The 16,191-nt window shown below is 42.0% G+C and overlaps 1 protein-coding gene across 1 annotated transcript in view; it reads left to right on the plus strand.

The window, feature by feature from the left end:
• Positions 1-16,191, plus strand: part of LOC310801683 (leucine-rich repeat and fibronectin type III domain-containing protein 1-like protein) — a gene marked incomplete at its 3' end in the record, with an annotated part of 99,549 nt that overhangs the window by 50,530 nt on the left and 32,828 nt on the right. Inside the window, exon 2 of the mRNA XM_083665761.1 lies at positions 5,744-5,913. Within this exon, the coding sequence (XP_083521887.1) occupies positions 5,852-5,913 (62 nt within the window). The 5' untranslated portion in view covers positions 5,744-5,851. The remainder of the gene's footprint in view (positions 1-5,743; positions 5,914-16,191) is intronic.

Consider the following 16,191-nt stretch of genomic DNA (forward strand, 5'->3'; position numbering starts at 1 on the left):
CTGAGCGTTCCACCAATGTGCGTTGTCCGTGTGCGCACTCTCATCCATTTCAGTGTATTCTGTTCACGGAAGTTGGACGGACATACGGATCCCGTGTAAACTTGGCTTAAGACTGCATGTATCCGAGGACGAGGGAAGTGAGCAGGCAGAATACAGGAGTAGTGGATGTTTCATTTCGTTTCTGGGTAATAGGATTTTTGTGGCCTGTGACAAAAATAAAGTCAGACTTCAAAACCGTCTGTCGAAGATTAGTGATGTCTGTATCTGAGCTGGAGAGTCTGGCAGAGAGGCTTTTTCAGTGTCTGTTTCTCTAGCAGCTGCACCTGGGGAGTAATTGTGCGACAACCCTCCTCTTCCTCACCAACTTCCCCAGCAAAGCGGGGGGTGGGGGGTCTAAATGCACTCTCACCTCCATCCTTCACCCCTCCCTCTAAACATAGGATGTGCCAAATCTCGCTTTGACAAGGTTCATCTCACCCGGGTTTCACCGAGGAGCTATCTCCAAAACATCCTTGCCTTGGCATGAGATCAAACAGTCTCTTTCCCTCAGTTTTTTCTTTCCCATTGAAGTAGTGTGCTGCATGTTCCATCATTACTTTCTAGTGTGCGCTTTCAAGGTCACCTGCCTGGCTGATGACTTTACAGAGGCTGTTGTGGCTTGCCTGGGCGACGCCATTGTGAGTGCAGCATTCATCTAATTCAATTCCATTGCAGCTGTGATAGGAATTGATAAAGGAGACTCAAGGCCTGTCGCTTCACCTTACGTAATAAGGGTCACCGCCCCTCCTTTTAGCTGCCATTCATGTACTAATTGAAAGGCCGTAATGGCTTTAGCTGTATTTGATTAAACGAGGACTTATGTTTTTATGGCGATAATCAGAGGAATGTTTCATGGTGCAAATGGCTTTTGGGTCAACCACACCAACCACTCCTCACTCCTCACTCCTCACATTCATTGTACAATGTGTTCCTCAGACGTTGAGTTGAAGGTTGAGTTGGAGTGTAAAGAATGAAAGCACGCTGGCTGTTCCCTGCATGCCTGGCTTGGAAATGTGTGAGTTGCTAATCTCTACAGCTCATTTGCTCTTCAAACTTTCCTTCAGAATAGCTTGGGCTCTTTCCAGAATAGTGGCTAGAAAAAAAATGTGTTTCCTCTGTGTAGTGATTTAATTAAATCTCTAGACACAGGCCATGGTATACTTGGTGAATACATGATCAAAGGGGCAAGAACAGGTGAAAGTAACAGTGACTGTATAAACCTGAGTGGGATTTGTTCATTCTAACTCAACAGCACAGTATACAGTAGTGAAACCAGGTCTAGCCTTTCATATCTACCGTTGACAAAGATGAAGTTTGTGCATTTATAGAACCATTTTTGGTTAGTGAGATATTACAAAAGAACCAAAATTGCCTACGTTAAACCACATCGCTTCCTCCTGTGGGAATTGTGAGTAATTGTGAATGTCCATTGTGAATGTCCATTCAACGCAACAATGTTTGTTATGTGTCTGTTATGTTGGTCCCTGTTTGATGCTAACTGTATTACATCTGTGGTCATGTTCATGCATGTGTTTTGTTGGGGTGGTTGGTTCTGAGTGTATTACATCTGTGGTCATGTTCATGCATGTGTTTTGTTGGGGTGGTTGGTCCGGCAAGTATATTGGTGCGGCCCTCCACTTCTTACAACAAAGATGACTGTGCATGATTATATAGCCACGGTTATTTCAGCAATATTTAACCCCGACCGTGGCTGCTGTAGGAACTGCCTGATATCACATCTCAAAGAGATTATTCATTGCGGCAGGGTTATTCAGACTGCCCTTTGCGTCTTTATTTCATTCAGCCCCATAACTCAGGTTAGTCTGCCCTCCATGGGAATACTACAGTGCTTTCTGGGGCAACATAGGGCAGGCAGTGTACAGACCTCTCTCCCTCTGTCTATCGCCTTATCCTGGCACCCCATAGGAAGACAGGACTGACCTGTTCCCTCTCGTGTCCCTGGAGGAGGGGGTTGAGATTGAGGCAGGGTGTTTTGTACAACCCATCACTCTTCCCTCAGGCATTCTCTCTCTCTCTCTCTCTCTCTCTCTCTCTCTCTCTCTCTCTCTCTCTCTCTCTCTCACCCCCCCTCCCAACAATTGAAGTGAAACAATTGATTCTCACCCCTGGCCCTGGCTCATCATCTTTATAATATAGAGAAAATTGCTCTTTGGACAGAGGAGCCCACAGTGGATGGGAGAGCCTTTTTCTCCTCACTCTCTCTCTTTTTCGCTCTGTCTTCATCACACACACAAACACTCACTCCCTCATTTTCCCCATGTGGGTTGTGTATGGGGGGAGGGGGAGGCAGATTGGGGGCAACAGAAGACAGGCTGAATGGCAAGCTGGGAAAAGTGCTTAAAGTAAGCTCTCTCTCTCTCTCTCTCTCTCTCTCTCTCTCTTCTCTCTCTCCCTCTTCTCTCTCTCTCTATCTCTCCCTCTCTCTTCTCTCTCTCCCTCTCTCTCCTCTCTCTCTCTCTCCTCTCTCTCTCTCTCTCTCCCTCTCTCTTCTCTCTCTCCCTCTCTCTCCTCTCTCTCTCTCTCTCCTCTCTCTCCCTCTCTCTTCTCTCTCTCCCTCTCTCTTCTCTCTCTCCCTCTCTCTCCTCTCTCTCTCTCTCTCCTCTCTCTCCCTCTCTCTTCTCTCTCTCCTCTCTCTCTCTCTCTCTCTTCTCTCTCTCCCTCTCTCTTCTCTCTCTCCCTCTATCTCCTCTCTCTCTTATTTGAACCCAGGTCCTAATGGTGACTGATGTTTGGTCATAAGACACACTCTCAAACCAACTTGCTTATTGACTGATAAGAACACTGACCAGTATGGCAGAAGAAGTGTTTGGTGATTATTGCTTAGCTCAGGTGTTAAGGGGAACCTCAGCATTTCCGTATCGTTGCAGTTTTGCAGTGAGACGATCGATCTGCATCCGCATCAACCCTTGTGTTTGTGCATTATGACTTACCCTTGGAAAGCTTTGAACAAGCAAAGCACCATCACAATGGATTAGGTGTAAATAAAAGAGTAGTGCCCTTCATGTGCTATACTGTAGGTTCAGAGGAAGCACTCCACTTTCTTTAGTCCTAGCTCCGACTCGCACTAATGCATAACTGGCTGTTTCATTTAGAGCTTTTTAAAAAGCAACAATCTTACATTCTGCTCCTTTAAAGATATGCAACATGACATTTGTATAATTTCAGCCACTGGTTCTACGATTAGCGCTCGAGAGCCAAAAGCAGATCCCTGAAGGTCAGCACTAGGACAGTCTTACACATGCCACACACACACCAGGTGCACGCAGAATTTTGCAATATCTCAGAGAGGCATAATGTGGCATGTTACGTATTGTGCCTCAAATTGCAGATTTCACAGACGGACCACTTAGAACTAATCACTACTGTCAAAACTACTAAGAGAAAGTTACAAAGATATCTGCACATCTGACCGCACATTACTACATGATGGATGGTCATGAAAAGCTGAAGATGCAGCAATTCCAGGATCTTTTGCCCTCCTCTCCATTCCCCAGGTGTAAGGTCGGGTTCTTGGTTGCCCTTGTCGGGGTTCCAAGTCATGAGAGAACCGTGAACATTGACCACACATCTGGTGCTGTCACTCTGACACTGTCACAGGTTATGGCACGGTCAGACCCTGCGGTCATCAGAGCCCAGTTGTCCGGTGAACTGTGTGTCACTTCTTTGCACCATGGTGTCGTTTCGAAACCTGTTACCTTTGCAATTTGAGCCTTGGTAGTCCATTTTTCGCCAGACAGCAGTCAGTCGAGTGCGTCCTCATACCTCAGCGGTGAAAGGTCTAACTCCTTGACACCTGTGTGAACTCCGCACAGAGAGTCATTATAAGCAGACCAAACTGATACGCTTTGGTCTTTAGCACTTTTGGAACATTGGCTCTATCACGTCTAATATGACAATCCTACCGTCAAACACAGCCACTAAGCCACCAGGGGAGGTGACCAACCATTAAAGAAAAACCTACAGTAGTTCTTATCTCCGATGAATTCCTCACAAATGAGAAAAACATGTCTGGTTTCAAGCTATCTTGGCAAATTTTCGCTTTTGTGAAATGGCCACAGTGCTGACCTTAAATCCACCCGTAAATATTGAACATTATCAAAATATAATAAATACCATACCAAGCATTAAGCCTTAGTAGCCACTCTGCTAAGATGAGGATTGACCTCTTCAGCTATGACTGTAGCAATGTCAGAGTGTTGCAAAGCACAAGAGTGGTAGTTTGAATGTTGGCTTCTGCACTGCTACAGATAGGGAAGCTATGCTGGGGCTTGTTCACTTTGATGGTGCGATGTGGCGATTACATGGAATGCAGGGAGTGGGGATAAGAAACATTGATACAGTCTTGGGCCTGCCTGCCTGCCTTACATGACTCTGCTCGCTCTGCTTGCCAGATGGAGCTGATTTGAGACATGGGACATTTGAGTGCATGGGAGGCTGTTATTAGAGTGAAAAGATTTCATTTGTAGTGCTGTCTTAATGTCACGGCTGAGAGGCCAAACCAAAGAGTGTGTTAGTGTGTGTGTGTGTGTGTGTGTGTGTGTGTGTGCACACGTTTATGTGTGTGAGAGAAATAGAGACAGACAGACAGACAGTGAAGATGTGTGCGCACGTGCGTGCATGTGCGTGTGCATGTTCTTGTACACTCCGGTTTCTTTTCATCTCTAAGGCACTGTCTGATGCTGTCTCTGATTAAGAGGGAGAATGGCACACAACTCACAAGTGCAGCTAATCTATGTCCCCTCAACTCACACAGTACAGTAGATGCCTGTAAGGATGCATGTGTGGCTTCTACATGTCCAGTCAAGGGAACCAAAAATCAACCAGAGGATTTTGGCTTAATAGACTAAATCATGTATTAATTTGTTTTTGTTTATTTGTACATTTTCATGCTTATGTGTTGGTTTATACATAATAGAAAACACCTTTATTTTACAGATGGAAACTGTCTGATGCTTGAGCTGCACAGCCATAGGGAGGGAGGTGCTATTAAAATGTGCTACAGTATATTAATAGTTTATTTATTATATTTATTTATATGCTTTATTTGATTTTGTCTCGGTTTTCATGTTCAGGGTAACTTTAGAACATTGTATTGTAATATACAGTACTAATAACATGCCCAAAGCTGCCGGCACATCTGAAAGAGTGTATGTTTAAATATTCAAGCCCTGAAGACCTACACGACAATGAACTGCTCAAACGAGTACTTGGTCTCTCATTTCAAGTCTCTGCAGTGGTGAAAATGTTCCCTACAAATGAAGAAGAGCACCCACTCTCCTAGCGTGCAAGGCCCTGTTACAAAGGCGTTTTTCCACACCTTTCATTTAATTGTCTGTGGTGAACATAAGAAGTGTTCCACAGTTGAATCGTTCGCTCCCATGTGATTTTCTATTAAAGTCAGCTGAAAAGTATATAATTTGTCTCTTCACACCACACAAGGCCACAGCGTGTTATTGATGAATTACATCTCCACATTGCAATCTTCACATTGCAGTGTCAAACCTGACTCGTTGACTGCTTTGACGAAAAAATAGTTGGGTCCCTGTCTTTCCCATAATGTTTTGCCTGTCACACTGTGCGATTAATACACTTGATATGTAAATGCTGTCTGTAAAAGTCCCAGTTGGTGTTTGTTGTCGTTAAGTGTTTTTTTCCTCATCTGTGTTCTCCCTGTCACTCACAGGCGGTGTGGCAGGTGGACAAGGCTGAGCCAATGACAGACGGCGAGGAGTCTTAACAGCTGGCGCATCTGAGTCCGACAGACGGGGCGGGCCGTGCACACGCAAGACGGATGAGAAGCAACGTTTGCATGTGGGTAACGGCAAGCAGTGGCCTCCCCTCCACACTTTTAAGGTACAGTATAGGCACCTTTAAGGTATAGGCTATCTTACATGGTTGTGACACCGGAGAGGCTCTCTCATCTAGAATATACTGTAGAGTTCTGGGCCTAAAAAAGATACGCTACATTTGTTTTCATGCCTTGCTGTGGTAAAGCTACAGCTCTGTTTCACGCCGAGCACAGAGTTTATTCGCAATCCTGTAACAAGAACCCAAGCGATGAAACACTTCTGCAGTTGCATCCACTCTGCAGCGGTTGATTTGACAGGACTGCAGCAGTGTTCTAATAAAGTCACTGCCTGGCTCTTTATAACCAGAACTGTACAATATTGAGACTTTGACTTCCAATATGGAGACACAAAGCATCCGCAGCATAACTTGAGACACGTTGACAAAATAATGAGTTGCTCAACACACTAATGCCCCCTAATTAAATGTGTAAACATGATGAATGACGCCCTATTAGGGGGCTTGTACATGAGTATGAAAAAAGGCTGCATTTAATGGACTGGACATTACTTCTACAGTAGATGTTGCACACTGCCAGGTAAACACATTCATTAGTTGGGAGAAGTCCAGAATAGAGGAGTTTACCACTGACAAGCTGGTGCTTATTTGGAAAATAATTAGCAGGTAATTCATGCATCATGGAGTATAAAGGCCACATAGTTGTAAGCAATATGACTATTGACTAACTGGTGATGTGTCACCCTGACATGGTTTCCCTTGTATGCAGGGTTATAGCAATAATATTAAATAGGTGGGTGAGATCAAGGGTGTCACATTAGTATGCTAATGCTAACAATGATGGTGTAGCATAATTGGTGTGATCAACTCAGTCAGTCTACAGTACGTGCATTTATGCTCCACTGTGTTCCTGATCTTGTTAATGGACTGGGCTGACATGGGCATGATACAGTACATCCGCCTGCTTCCAGAACAGAAATGTCAGTCATCCTCAACCCACCCACCACACACACGTGCACACACATGCACACACGTGCACACACTTGCATTCACACCCACCCTCTGTGGGCATAAAAAAGGGCAGTTCTAACTCCGCTGTCAGGCAGGGCAGAGGGATGTCTAAGGACACAAGGGTATTTCCAGGGTCGAGTCGTTGACCTTTTCATACAGCCACTTCACTGACCCAGTGTAGATGGATGAGAGCAACATTGGATGGTGGGGAGAAGGAGACAGATGGATGGCTCAAGATATTAACTCATTTGTCTCCAAAGTCACAGATTTCAGACGATGCAAAGGGACACTGTATTTGAACCACTGTTAGTGCACACAGACAGAGGAGCAAGGACATCCTCCTGAAGGTCAACTTGGAGTGCTTCAATGTCACTTCATTCGTTTTGGCAAATCAATGGTGTGGAAATACCATCATGTCTGTGTATGTTGAAGGACACTTGCCCTCCGAAGAGCAGCATCCTTCGAGAGTAGATCATGAATAATGTACTGTAGCAGCTGGAAATCAAATGTTGTGATTGTGACACTTGTGATTTATTTATCAAGAAGAGTGTGTATTTTATTTACCACTAAATTCCACATTCTTCTCATTATGTATTCTGCTTACATTAAGACTATGCCTGTAAGATAAATGTGACCCAGTAAACTTATTATGACTATGACTGTGAGTGTGAGTGTGTGAGTGTGTGAGTGTGTGAGTGTGTGAGTGTGTGAGTGTGTGTGTGTGTGTGTGTGTGTGTGTGTGTGTGCGTGTGCGTGTGCGTGTGTGCATGTGGGCTATAGTCAGAGCTACACTCTGTTGCTCAACCCACAAATGAAAAAGAAGTGCTTTCCATGCACAAATCAATCCACGAGCTAAATTAACTGCTTTACTCAAAATTGACTTTACCTTGATTGAAATGTGCTTGCTAACAGAAATATACACACACTTGGACACACTCAGACACTCACAAACATGCATTCCCGTTTTATACGTGTAGATCGTTATGTGAATATCAATGAGTGAAAGAAAAGAAAATCTCAGAACACTTTATTTGATTAATGCATTCATTCTCTAATGGCTGCAGCCCAAATAGGGTTAAGAGGCATAAAGATGGGAGAAGCAAAGGGGAATTATTAAATTATTGGAATGACTCAGATTCTAACGACAGAACAAATAGCACAACTGAAAACTATGGCCTTGGCAAAAAAACATTTCATCTGAGCATTGAAGCAAATCAATGGGGTATATTTTCAAACAATACATGACAAAATATATGAAGACATGTACTTGCACAGTACATGTATGTGCTATGATGAATGTGATTGATTGTTTGTGTCTGCCATATTGCCAAGATCACTGCTCGCGATCATGGAAAATGTGTCTGTGCTAGTGGTAATGTAGTCGTACATCTGCCATACTGGGCAGATCACTGCAAGCTTCGATGACATTAGGGCTGGGCCCTTCGGTCCAATGGGCAGCTGGCAATGTCCCGGTGTGGTGGTGGAAGGGCGGGTGGCAGATCGAGGCCACAGTACCACCACCAGGCAGGCACCCCAGAGGTGCCAGCTGCAGCCAACACGCCAGCTTAGCTAGTGACTGCCAGCGGGGTACCGAGGGATGCCCTGCGCAGCGGCCCATCAGTAATTAAATGTTGGACATTGGGAGATAATCCCTGACAAATGTGTCCGGCTGGAATCATAATGAAGCCCAATACACATCTCTTTTCTCCTCCATTGCCACAGCAGCTGGCGTTGTATAAAAATGGAGATGGTTTTAAATCCCCCTCATTTTCAATGAATTATGAAATATTACCCCGTCCTTACTTTCCTATTCATTTATGCACACAGAAGAAAGGAGACATAACATGAAAGGAGGAATTATAATTTCTAAATGTTAAGATTAAACAGTGTGGAAATCAATTAAGTAGCATAAGAATATGGTGTACTGATAGTTGAAGATGACCACCTCTGAAGAAAAAATTAAACCTCAAAATGGTGTCCCTCTTGCTTGTCTACTGTCCAGCAACAACAAACAGATCTTTCAGTAATATGCATCCTGTAGGAGCAGTGCGCAGTGAGACTATAATATGAGCCAGCCTGATCAAACTAAAATGGATCGTTCCAATTTTCATCTTTGCCTGACAGCTGCTCCACGACGCCCACGCCATGCAGAGTTGGAAGTGTTTTGGTTTCACTGCACATACCACATCCCTTTTTATTGGACAGAGTTTGTTTTCTCTCCCACCCCCGTCTCAGATAATGGACTCACTCCATTGGTTAATGTTCATAGCCCGTGTAGTCCCCCAGGCCCTATCGGGGTTCATTGTAGTCTGGGGAGTGCTGAAGGGGAAACAGGACAGGATGTAAAAATGCATTCTGGGAAAACCAGTTTGGCAGTTAAGGGAGAGAGGCACAGGAAGCCACTGGGCCCAGTAGTAGCCATTCGTCAACGTCCTGTCTTTAACAGCATGTGGCGTTAGTGAACGTGTTGCTGATCATAAACACACTACACTCTTAGAAAAAAGGTACTTAGGGGTTATTTTATGGAGATATTATTGTAAATAGATAGAGTACCACTCATAAATGTGTACCATGATTCATAAACAAAAAACGCAAACATAATTTACTATCCACACACAAACACAGATTGACTTGTCTTTGTAAACCATTATTTTAATAAATGCAAAATGATTTGTAAACATGGCTAAAGATTTGAAGAGTAAATGCTCAAACAATGCTCAAACAAATGGGTGACTAAAAAATAAAGCAGTGACAAAACATATTTCCAAAGTTGTGTAGGTATCCAATAATTTCAACACAACAAATTACGTCTGTGGATTTGTTTTTTTTAATTTTGGCACCAACATTATGTGCATTCATCAATAAATAATCCACAGATGCATGGCTTTATCTCAATAGACAATCTCCATTTAACTAGAACATCTTGCCGGAAGTTGTTTTTTTCCAGTAGGCTGGAAAGACTTCTGCAAAACGTCCTTTCACGTCAACAGAATAAAGCACAATGACACGTTTGTATGGTAAGAAATGCTTCTGATTGAACTACTGTCCCCCCATTCATGATTTTAACGACACAGTGCATACCAGTGGATCCGGTAGTACTGTCTCTATTGATACTACAATTTCCTACTGTGAAAACAAGACCAGTCCAGACCTGCTACAGCCAATATGAATAATTTGGTTGTTTTACCTTATTTGCCTTTACAGCCTATCACTACTTCAACTAAAGCTGTCAATTTTGGTCTTCTGAATGAATCAAACAAGTCATTTATCTGCCACGATTTCATTACTTTTCACAATCTAGACCTTTGTTTATGGTTAAAGAGACATGGTTGAGCCAGGGTGACATCATCATTCCAGTCAAAGCCACTCCCCCCGATTTTCTCTCACTTTCATCAACCCAGGCTGTCTGGCCGTGGTGGTAGAGTAGCAGTCATCCACAAAAGTGATTTCAAATGCTCCCCTATTTCTTTTGGTAACTTCTCCTCATTTGAATCGCTCTGCTTCACAATCAATAGAGGTGTCTCGTTGCTTTGTGTCTTACTATACAGACCTCCAGAAGCGAATAGGGAGTTCATTTGAGAGTTTTCTGAGCTGTTGTCCCTCATCATGCCCAATTATGACAGAGTTTGTATATTAGGGGATTTGAATGTCCACGTTTGTTGCCCCTAAAATGCTTAAATTAAAGGTCAGACCCTTGATCTAGTGATGTCCTCTTGTCTTACTGTGTTTGACCATAAAGCTATTCTCTTTAATGTAATTTTGCCCACGGCGCCCACCATCCAGGATATTCCTGTTTGCTCTTGCCTCCTTAACCCTGCTAGAGCCAATACATTTTCAGAGGCCTTTTCGAACAGTATTGCCGCTTCAACAGCTTCTGTTCCCTCCTGTCAGACTGTTGATCTGTTAGATTTAATAGTAGGCATCAGGTAACCCCAGATGCTGTGGCTCCCTTTAAGACCACAAAAAAAGGGTTTGACAGAGCCACTCCCTGGCTAAATGAAAGCAGCCGCGGGAAAGGCTTAAAGAAAATGGAAGGCCTTTTCCACATTTGTTTGAAGGATCTGATGAAGGAATTGAATGCTTCTGTAAAGAAAGTGAGAAAAGTATTTCTGTAATCTGATCTCCGAGAACTCTCATAATCCAAGAATACTCATAATCCAAGAATACTGTAACTGAATACTTCTTGCAATTCATTATTAAGAAAATTGTAATTATCAGAGACCAGATCATCTTTCCCACATATGACCAGTCACGGCTTTTCACTGTGCTGGCGTCCCACTGGTGGAACGAGCTTCCCACTGCTGTCATGACTGCAGAGTCACTGCCAATCTTCTGCTGTAGATTGAAGACCCATCTCTTCAGGCTACATCTTAACGGTCTTAAGACACTACAAGTTTCTCTCCTGTTAATAAAAAAATAAAAAATAATATATATATATATATATATATATATATATATATATATATATATATATATATATATATATATATTGTAATAAGAATATTAATAATAATAATAATAATAATAATAATTCCTTCTTCTAGCATTGTGACTGCCTATGGCCCCTGGTCCAAGCATTGATTACTTTATCTTATGATGCCTGATGGATACGTAAATGATTCACTTACTTAAACAAATGTATTTGTTGTAAGTCGCTTTGTGTCTGCTAAATGCCATGAATGTAAATGTAAATGTAATGACCTGACTGTTACTTACCAATTGGAGGCAAACCTGGATTAATTTGTTCCTGTATCATATTTAACCCGTATAAAGATTGTATCACACATTAAATACTCTTTTTGTCCCCTAGATATTGTCCCTACTAGACTACTAAAGGACGTAACGGTCTGCCCCAGCATTTTCGCTATCAGTACCACCTTACTTTAAGCATGCTCTTGTCCAACCGCTTCTTAAAAAGCCAAATCTGGACCCATCAGTTTTAAACAATTATAGACTAATTTTTAAACTCCCTTTTTTATCCAAAGTTTTAGAGAAGGTTGTCTATAATCAACTGACTAACTATCTGAATATAAATGTTTTATTTGAAAAGTTCCAATCAGGTTTTCACCTGTCATAGCACTGACACTGCTCTACTTAAAGTCACAAACGACCAACTTTTAGCAGATGATTCAGGTCAGTGTTCCATTTTAATTGTCCTTGATCCTTGTATCAGCTTTTGATACAATTGATCATACCAATTTAATAAACCACCAACCAAACCAAATCCAAACAGTTGTACAGTCATGTTTTTATAATTTGAGAAACATTTCCTTGAAAAAATCATCCATGCATTCATCTCATCTTTGCCTGCCAGAGGATATTAGGCTAGCAAGATCAGTATTTTCTTTTAAATCTCTTCTTTTAAAACTCATTCTTATAGACTAGCCTTTAATTGATGCAGCCCTAATTCTTTTTGTGCATTATTATCTTTGAGAAGAAAGAACAATATTTAGATTAGGCAAATCTGACATAGAACCTTCAATAGCCCACTGATGCTTTTGAACAACCCCCACATACTGTACAAGCATTCCATGTAAATGTTGAAATCTCCAGTGCTCTATCCCCATTCCATTCAATCTTCTTCTTTCTATTTGGTTATATTGTATACTTAGTTTTGTTGTTGACGTGTATTAAATACAATCAGGATTATAAAGACTTTTCCCCAATGATTTGTTAGACGAGGCATTGCTGAACAGTTACTACAGAGGCAAGATGGGAATCTTTGAAGGCTTTTCATCTACTGTCAGGCCATGTGTTGTTGAGATACAAAGTTGGGGGGGTAAATATACGACTAGAAATAATGACTTTCAGAACCAATTAAATTATCAAACGCAGGTTCGGGTGTTCACGCCTTCATGAAACTTGGGCAAGAGAAACCAATACACCAGACACCAGACAATCATATACAATGTATTATGCGAGGGAAAAGGGGAAGGGGAATTAAAAAAACTCTTACATTTCTAACACCCTAGAGCAGGGGTACCCAATTAGAAATCAAAGAGGTCCAGTGACTCAAATTTCCGCCCAGCAAAGGTCCGAACCATTCAAATGTCTAACTTGCGCTATGATTCAGGGGTATATGTAGTTATTGTATGTCTGTATAGCTAACAAACAAAGTAGTACAACAATATTTATTGCACATTTTCAATACAGACACATTAAACATGAAATAAAATAAATAAGCAACCTAATCATGACTAAAAGTGTATCACAAATTTTAACACAAAAAATCAGTGTCTGTTTTTTAAACAAAGTGCTTTTATTTTTTAACAAATATGATAAGTACCGTTCTAGACTCACCGATGATATTTATTTTTTATAAAAAAATATATAATCTGTCTCACAGGTATACGTGGAGCCAAACATGGTCAAGGTGTACAGTGCTACTTTGGTTAGACCAGTGAAAACAGTCTCAGACACAGTCTTTAGCCAGAAAGTGTCAGGGTCAGTTAGCCCAAAATGCTCTCTTAGTGCAAAATTTGCTTGCAGGTAAATTAGTTCCTTCTGGAGAGATCCAGCATGTGCCCAGTTGAAGGTATGTGTCACCTCCTTTGAAAATCCTCTGACATCTGTGATGAGGAATGGATTCTGAATGAGCAGGAGGAGCTGCTGTCAAAGCGTTTTCTGAAGTTTCCAATCAGCTTGTCTATGAAGTCAACATGAGCAGAAACATCTCTCTCTCCCTGAATCTGTTCCTACACATTTGGGAAGTGTTCACAGTCTCCTTGAAGATCTTCCTTGAACACTTCCAGTTTCCTCTGGAAGGAGCTGTCATCAAATCACAAACAGAGTTCTTCTTGCCCTGTTGCTTTAAATTTAGTTCATTAAGGTGTGATGTGATGTCTACCAAAAAAGTAAAAACTGTGTTGTAGTAAGTCGTCGGCATTTCCATCAACTTCTTTCAGGAATCCTCTCAGCAGGCGTTGTTGATGGGATGAGGATGCTCTGAGGAAGTTGATGAGTTACATCATTGTATTCATCACGTCAGCATACTCTTCTGACAGATTGGGGCACAGAACTGACTGATGATACAGTGGTAAGCTATGAGATCAGGGTTGTCCTATTTCATCCGTGCCACAGCTCCTCTCTCTCTTCCTACCATGGCAGGGGCTCCATCTGTGGTGAGTGAGACCACTTGTTTCAGATCTATCCCCCTCTTTCTCAGCATCTCCTTTCTGGTCTTGTATATGTCCTCTCCTCTTGTATGTGCCTCAAGTGGTGTTACACCTAACAGGTCCTCTTCTCAGTTCTTTCTTCTCTTTGTGGAAAAATCTAACATACACCAAATGCTGGACATTATCAGTTATATCTGTAGATTCATCAACAGCTAAGGGTATGCATGGTGCACTCTGAATAGCTGCATCAAGGCCAGTACCACCTCTGTTAATATTTCATATTAATATCACATAAATATGTATTTTTTTATGTTGTTTGAGCAGACATAGGGACTTGCTTGATTTTCTCACTCAACTCAGCTTTCCACAATGACCCGCCTCTCTTTCCACACACTGTAAACAGCTGAGTAGCGTGAAGCACTATGACCGGATGACGTGTGTACGTAAGCTGGACAAGCTGCGCCAAAGGTCTATAGCCACGCCGGTAATATTATTATTCATTTCTCAATGGTAGTGTTTGACCAAAGGGGGGTGCTATTCAGAGTTAAGGCTTATATCGGCCATGTTGTTTAAGCTAATCTAATGAAACATTTTACATGGAAAGACCATTCAGCTAAGCAGCTCAAACAACATGGCTGGTAAATGAGGGTGTGTCCAATAACTTACATGCTTAGAAATCAGACATGGTGGGGTGCATCACTACCAAAGTTGACAAACGTATATTTAAAACTCTCAAGACAGTGCAATCATATTCTGATCTGATGATCTGACCATGTGAGATATAAGCACATATGTGTATATCACATATTGATCACACCCTGATAGATGGGCAGGGGTACAGTATGTGTTCACCTAACCCCTAGAATATGGTTGTGTTTGACCACAGGGTGGCACTATTAACCTTTTAACCTTTTGTGCCATAGCGTAGACCCCGGGCATGGCTGTTCACAGCTATATTTACTATGATTTGTGATTTAGCTTACATGCAACCGTCTGGAATTCTCTAAACTTCATTTACCCTCTGTTACATACAGAGGACACATTAACACTCTAACTTATATGCACACCAACAACTGTAATGCTTATCCACTTATACACGCACAACACTCATCCGTGAATGGCAGTTACATGTTAAATGTAAAATGAAATTAAAGTCAATTATTGGAAAAATTATTGCAGGTATCAGGTATCATTGGAAAAATTGTAAATAATCAGGAAATGTATTAGCTTTTTTCACCCTTAATTTCATGTATGTTGCTTTCAAACTCCTACACACAAATATATGCACCCACACACCAACCCACGTGCACCCCGTTCTTGTGTGCTCACATAGCTATGTCCTGCGCGTCTCCGTCACCAAGCCTTCTGTATAGCTGGGCTGGTTTGTACGGTTGGTCTAAGGCTCTCGCAGACGCTGGCGCCATCTGTTGAGCTTGATTGCCCTGCTGGTGGGGGCATCCTCTGTCTTCCATCTTCCACATACCAGGATGCCAGGCCTGTGAGTCTGTGGGCTCTGATAGGACCCCCACACTCCCCCCTCTTCCTCCTTGCTCCTTCTCCTGTGATGTGTCAGTGTCATGGCAGACCGTGACGAGGTGTCAAAATGCTCGCTCGCCCTGCCAGCCACGTCCCTCACAGCAAGAGCTTCTGTCGACTGTCTACATCTCTCTTTCTTTTATTGCTCTCTCTCTCTCTCTCTCTCTCGCTCTCTTGTGCCAATCCCCATCTGTATCTTTTTAAAATTTATTTTTATTTACAGTACCTCACGTATTTGCCTCCGCCCAGTTTCCTTACATGAGTAGAATGTCGGTAATACCTTATAATAACGTTAATTTATGAGCCTATTATAAATCATTCATACATAATGAAATCACTAATATTTGTAGAGTTTTTTGCAGTCCCTTAATCTCAAAAAATACAGGGAAGCATCGAAATTAAATGAAAATTGATTTGAACAATTTCAGTTGCATTTGACATTGGACAAAAGAACATTTAATTCACTATCATACACTCAAAAACCATCATCAAACGCATTACAAATCACACTAGAATACTACTACAGCTAACTAGCATAGCAAGCTTGCTAAACCACACAGTTCCACCACTAACCAGTTAGCTCACAACATACAACATAACTAGCTAGCTACAGTCATTCAAAAATGACAAAGTTCTGTTCCTGATGTCTTGGTACAGTTAAACC

The sequence above is a fragment of the Argentina silus genome, assembly GCF_951799395.1.
Source record: "Argentina silus genome assembly, chromosome: 3".
Classification (NCBI taxonomy): domain Eukaryota; kingdom Metazoa; phylum Chordata; class Actinopteri; order Argentiniformes; family Argentinidae; genus Argentina; species Argentina silus.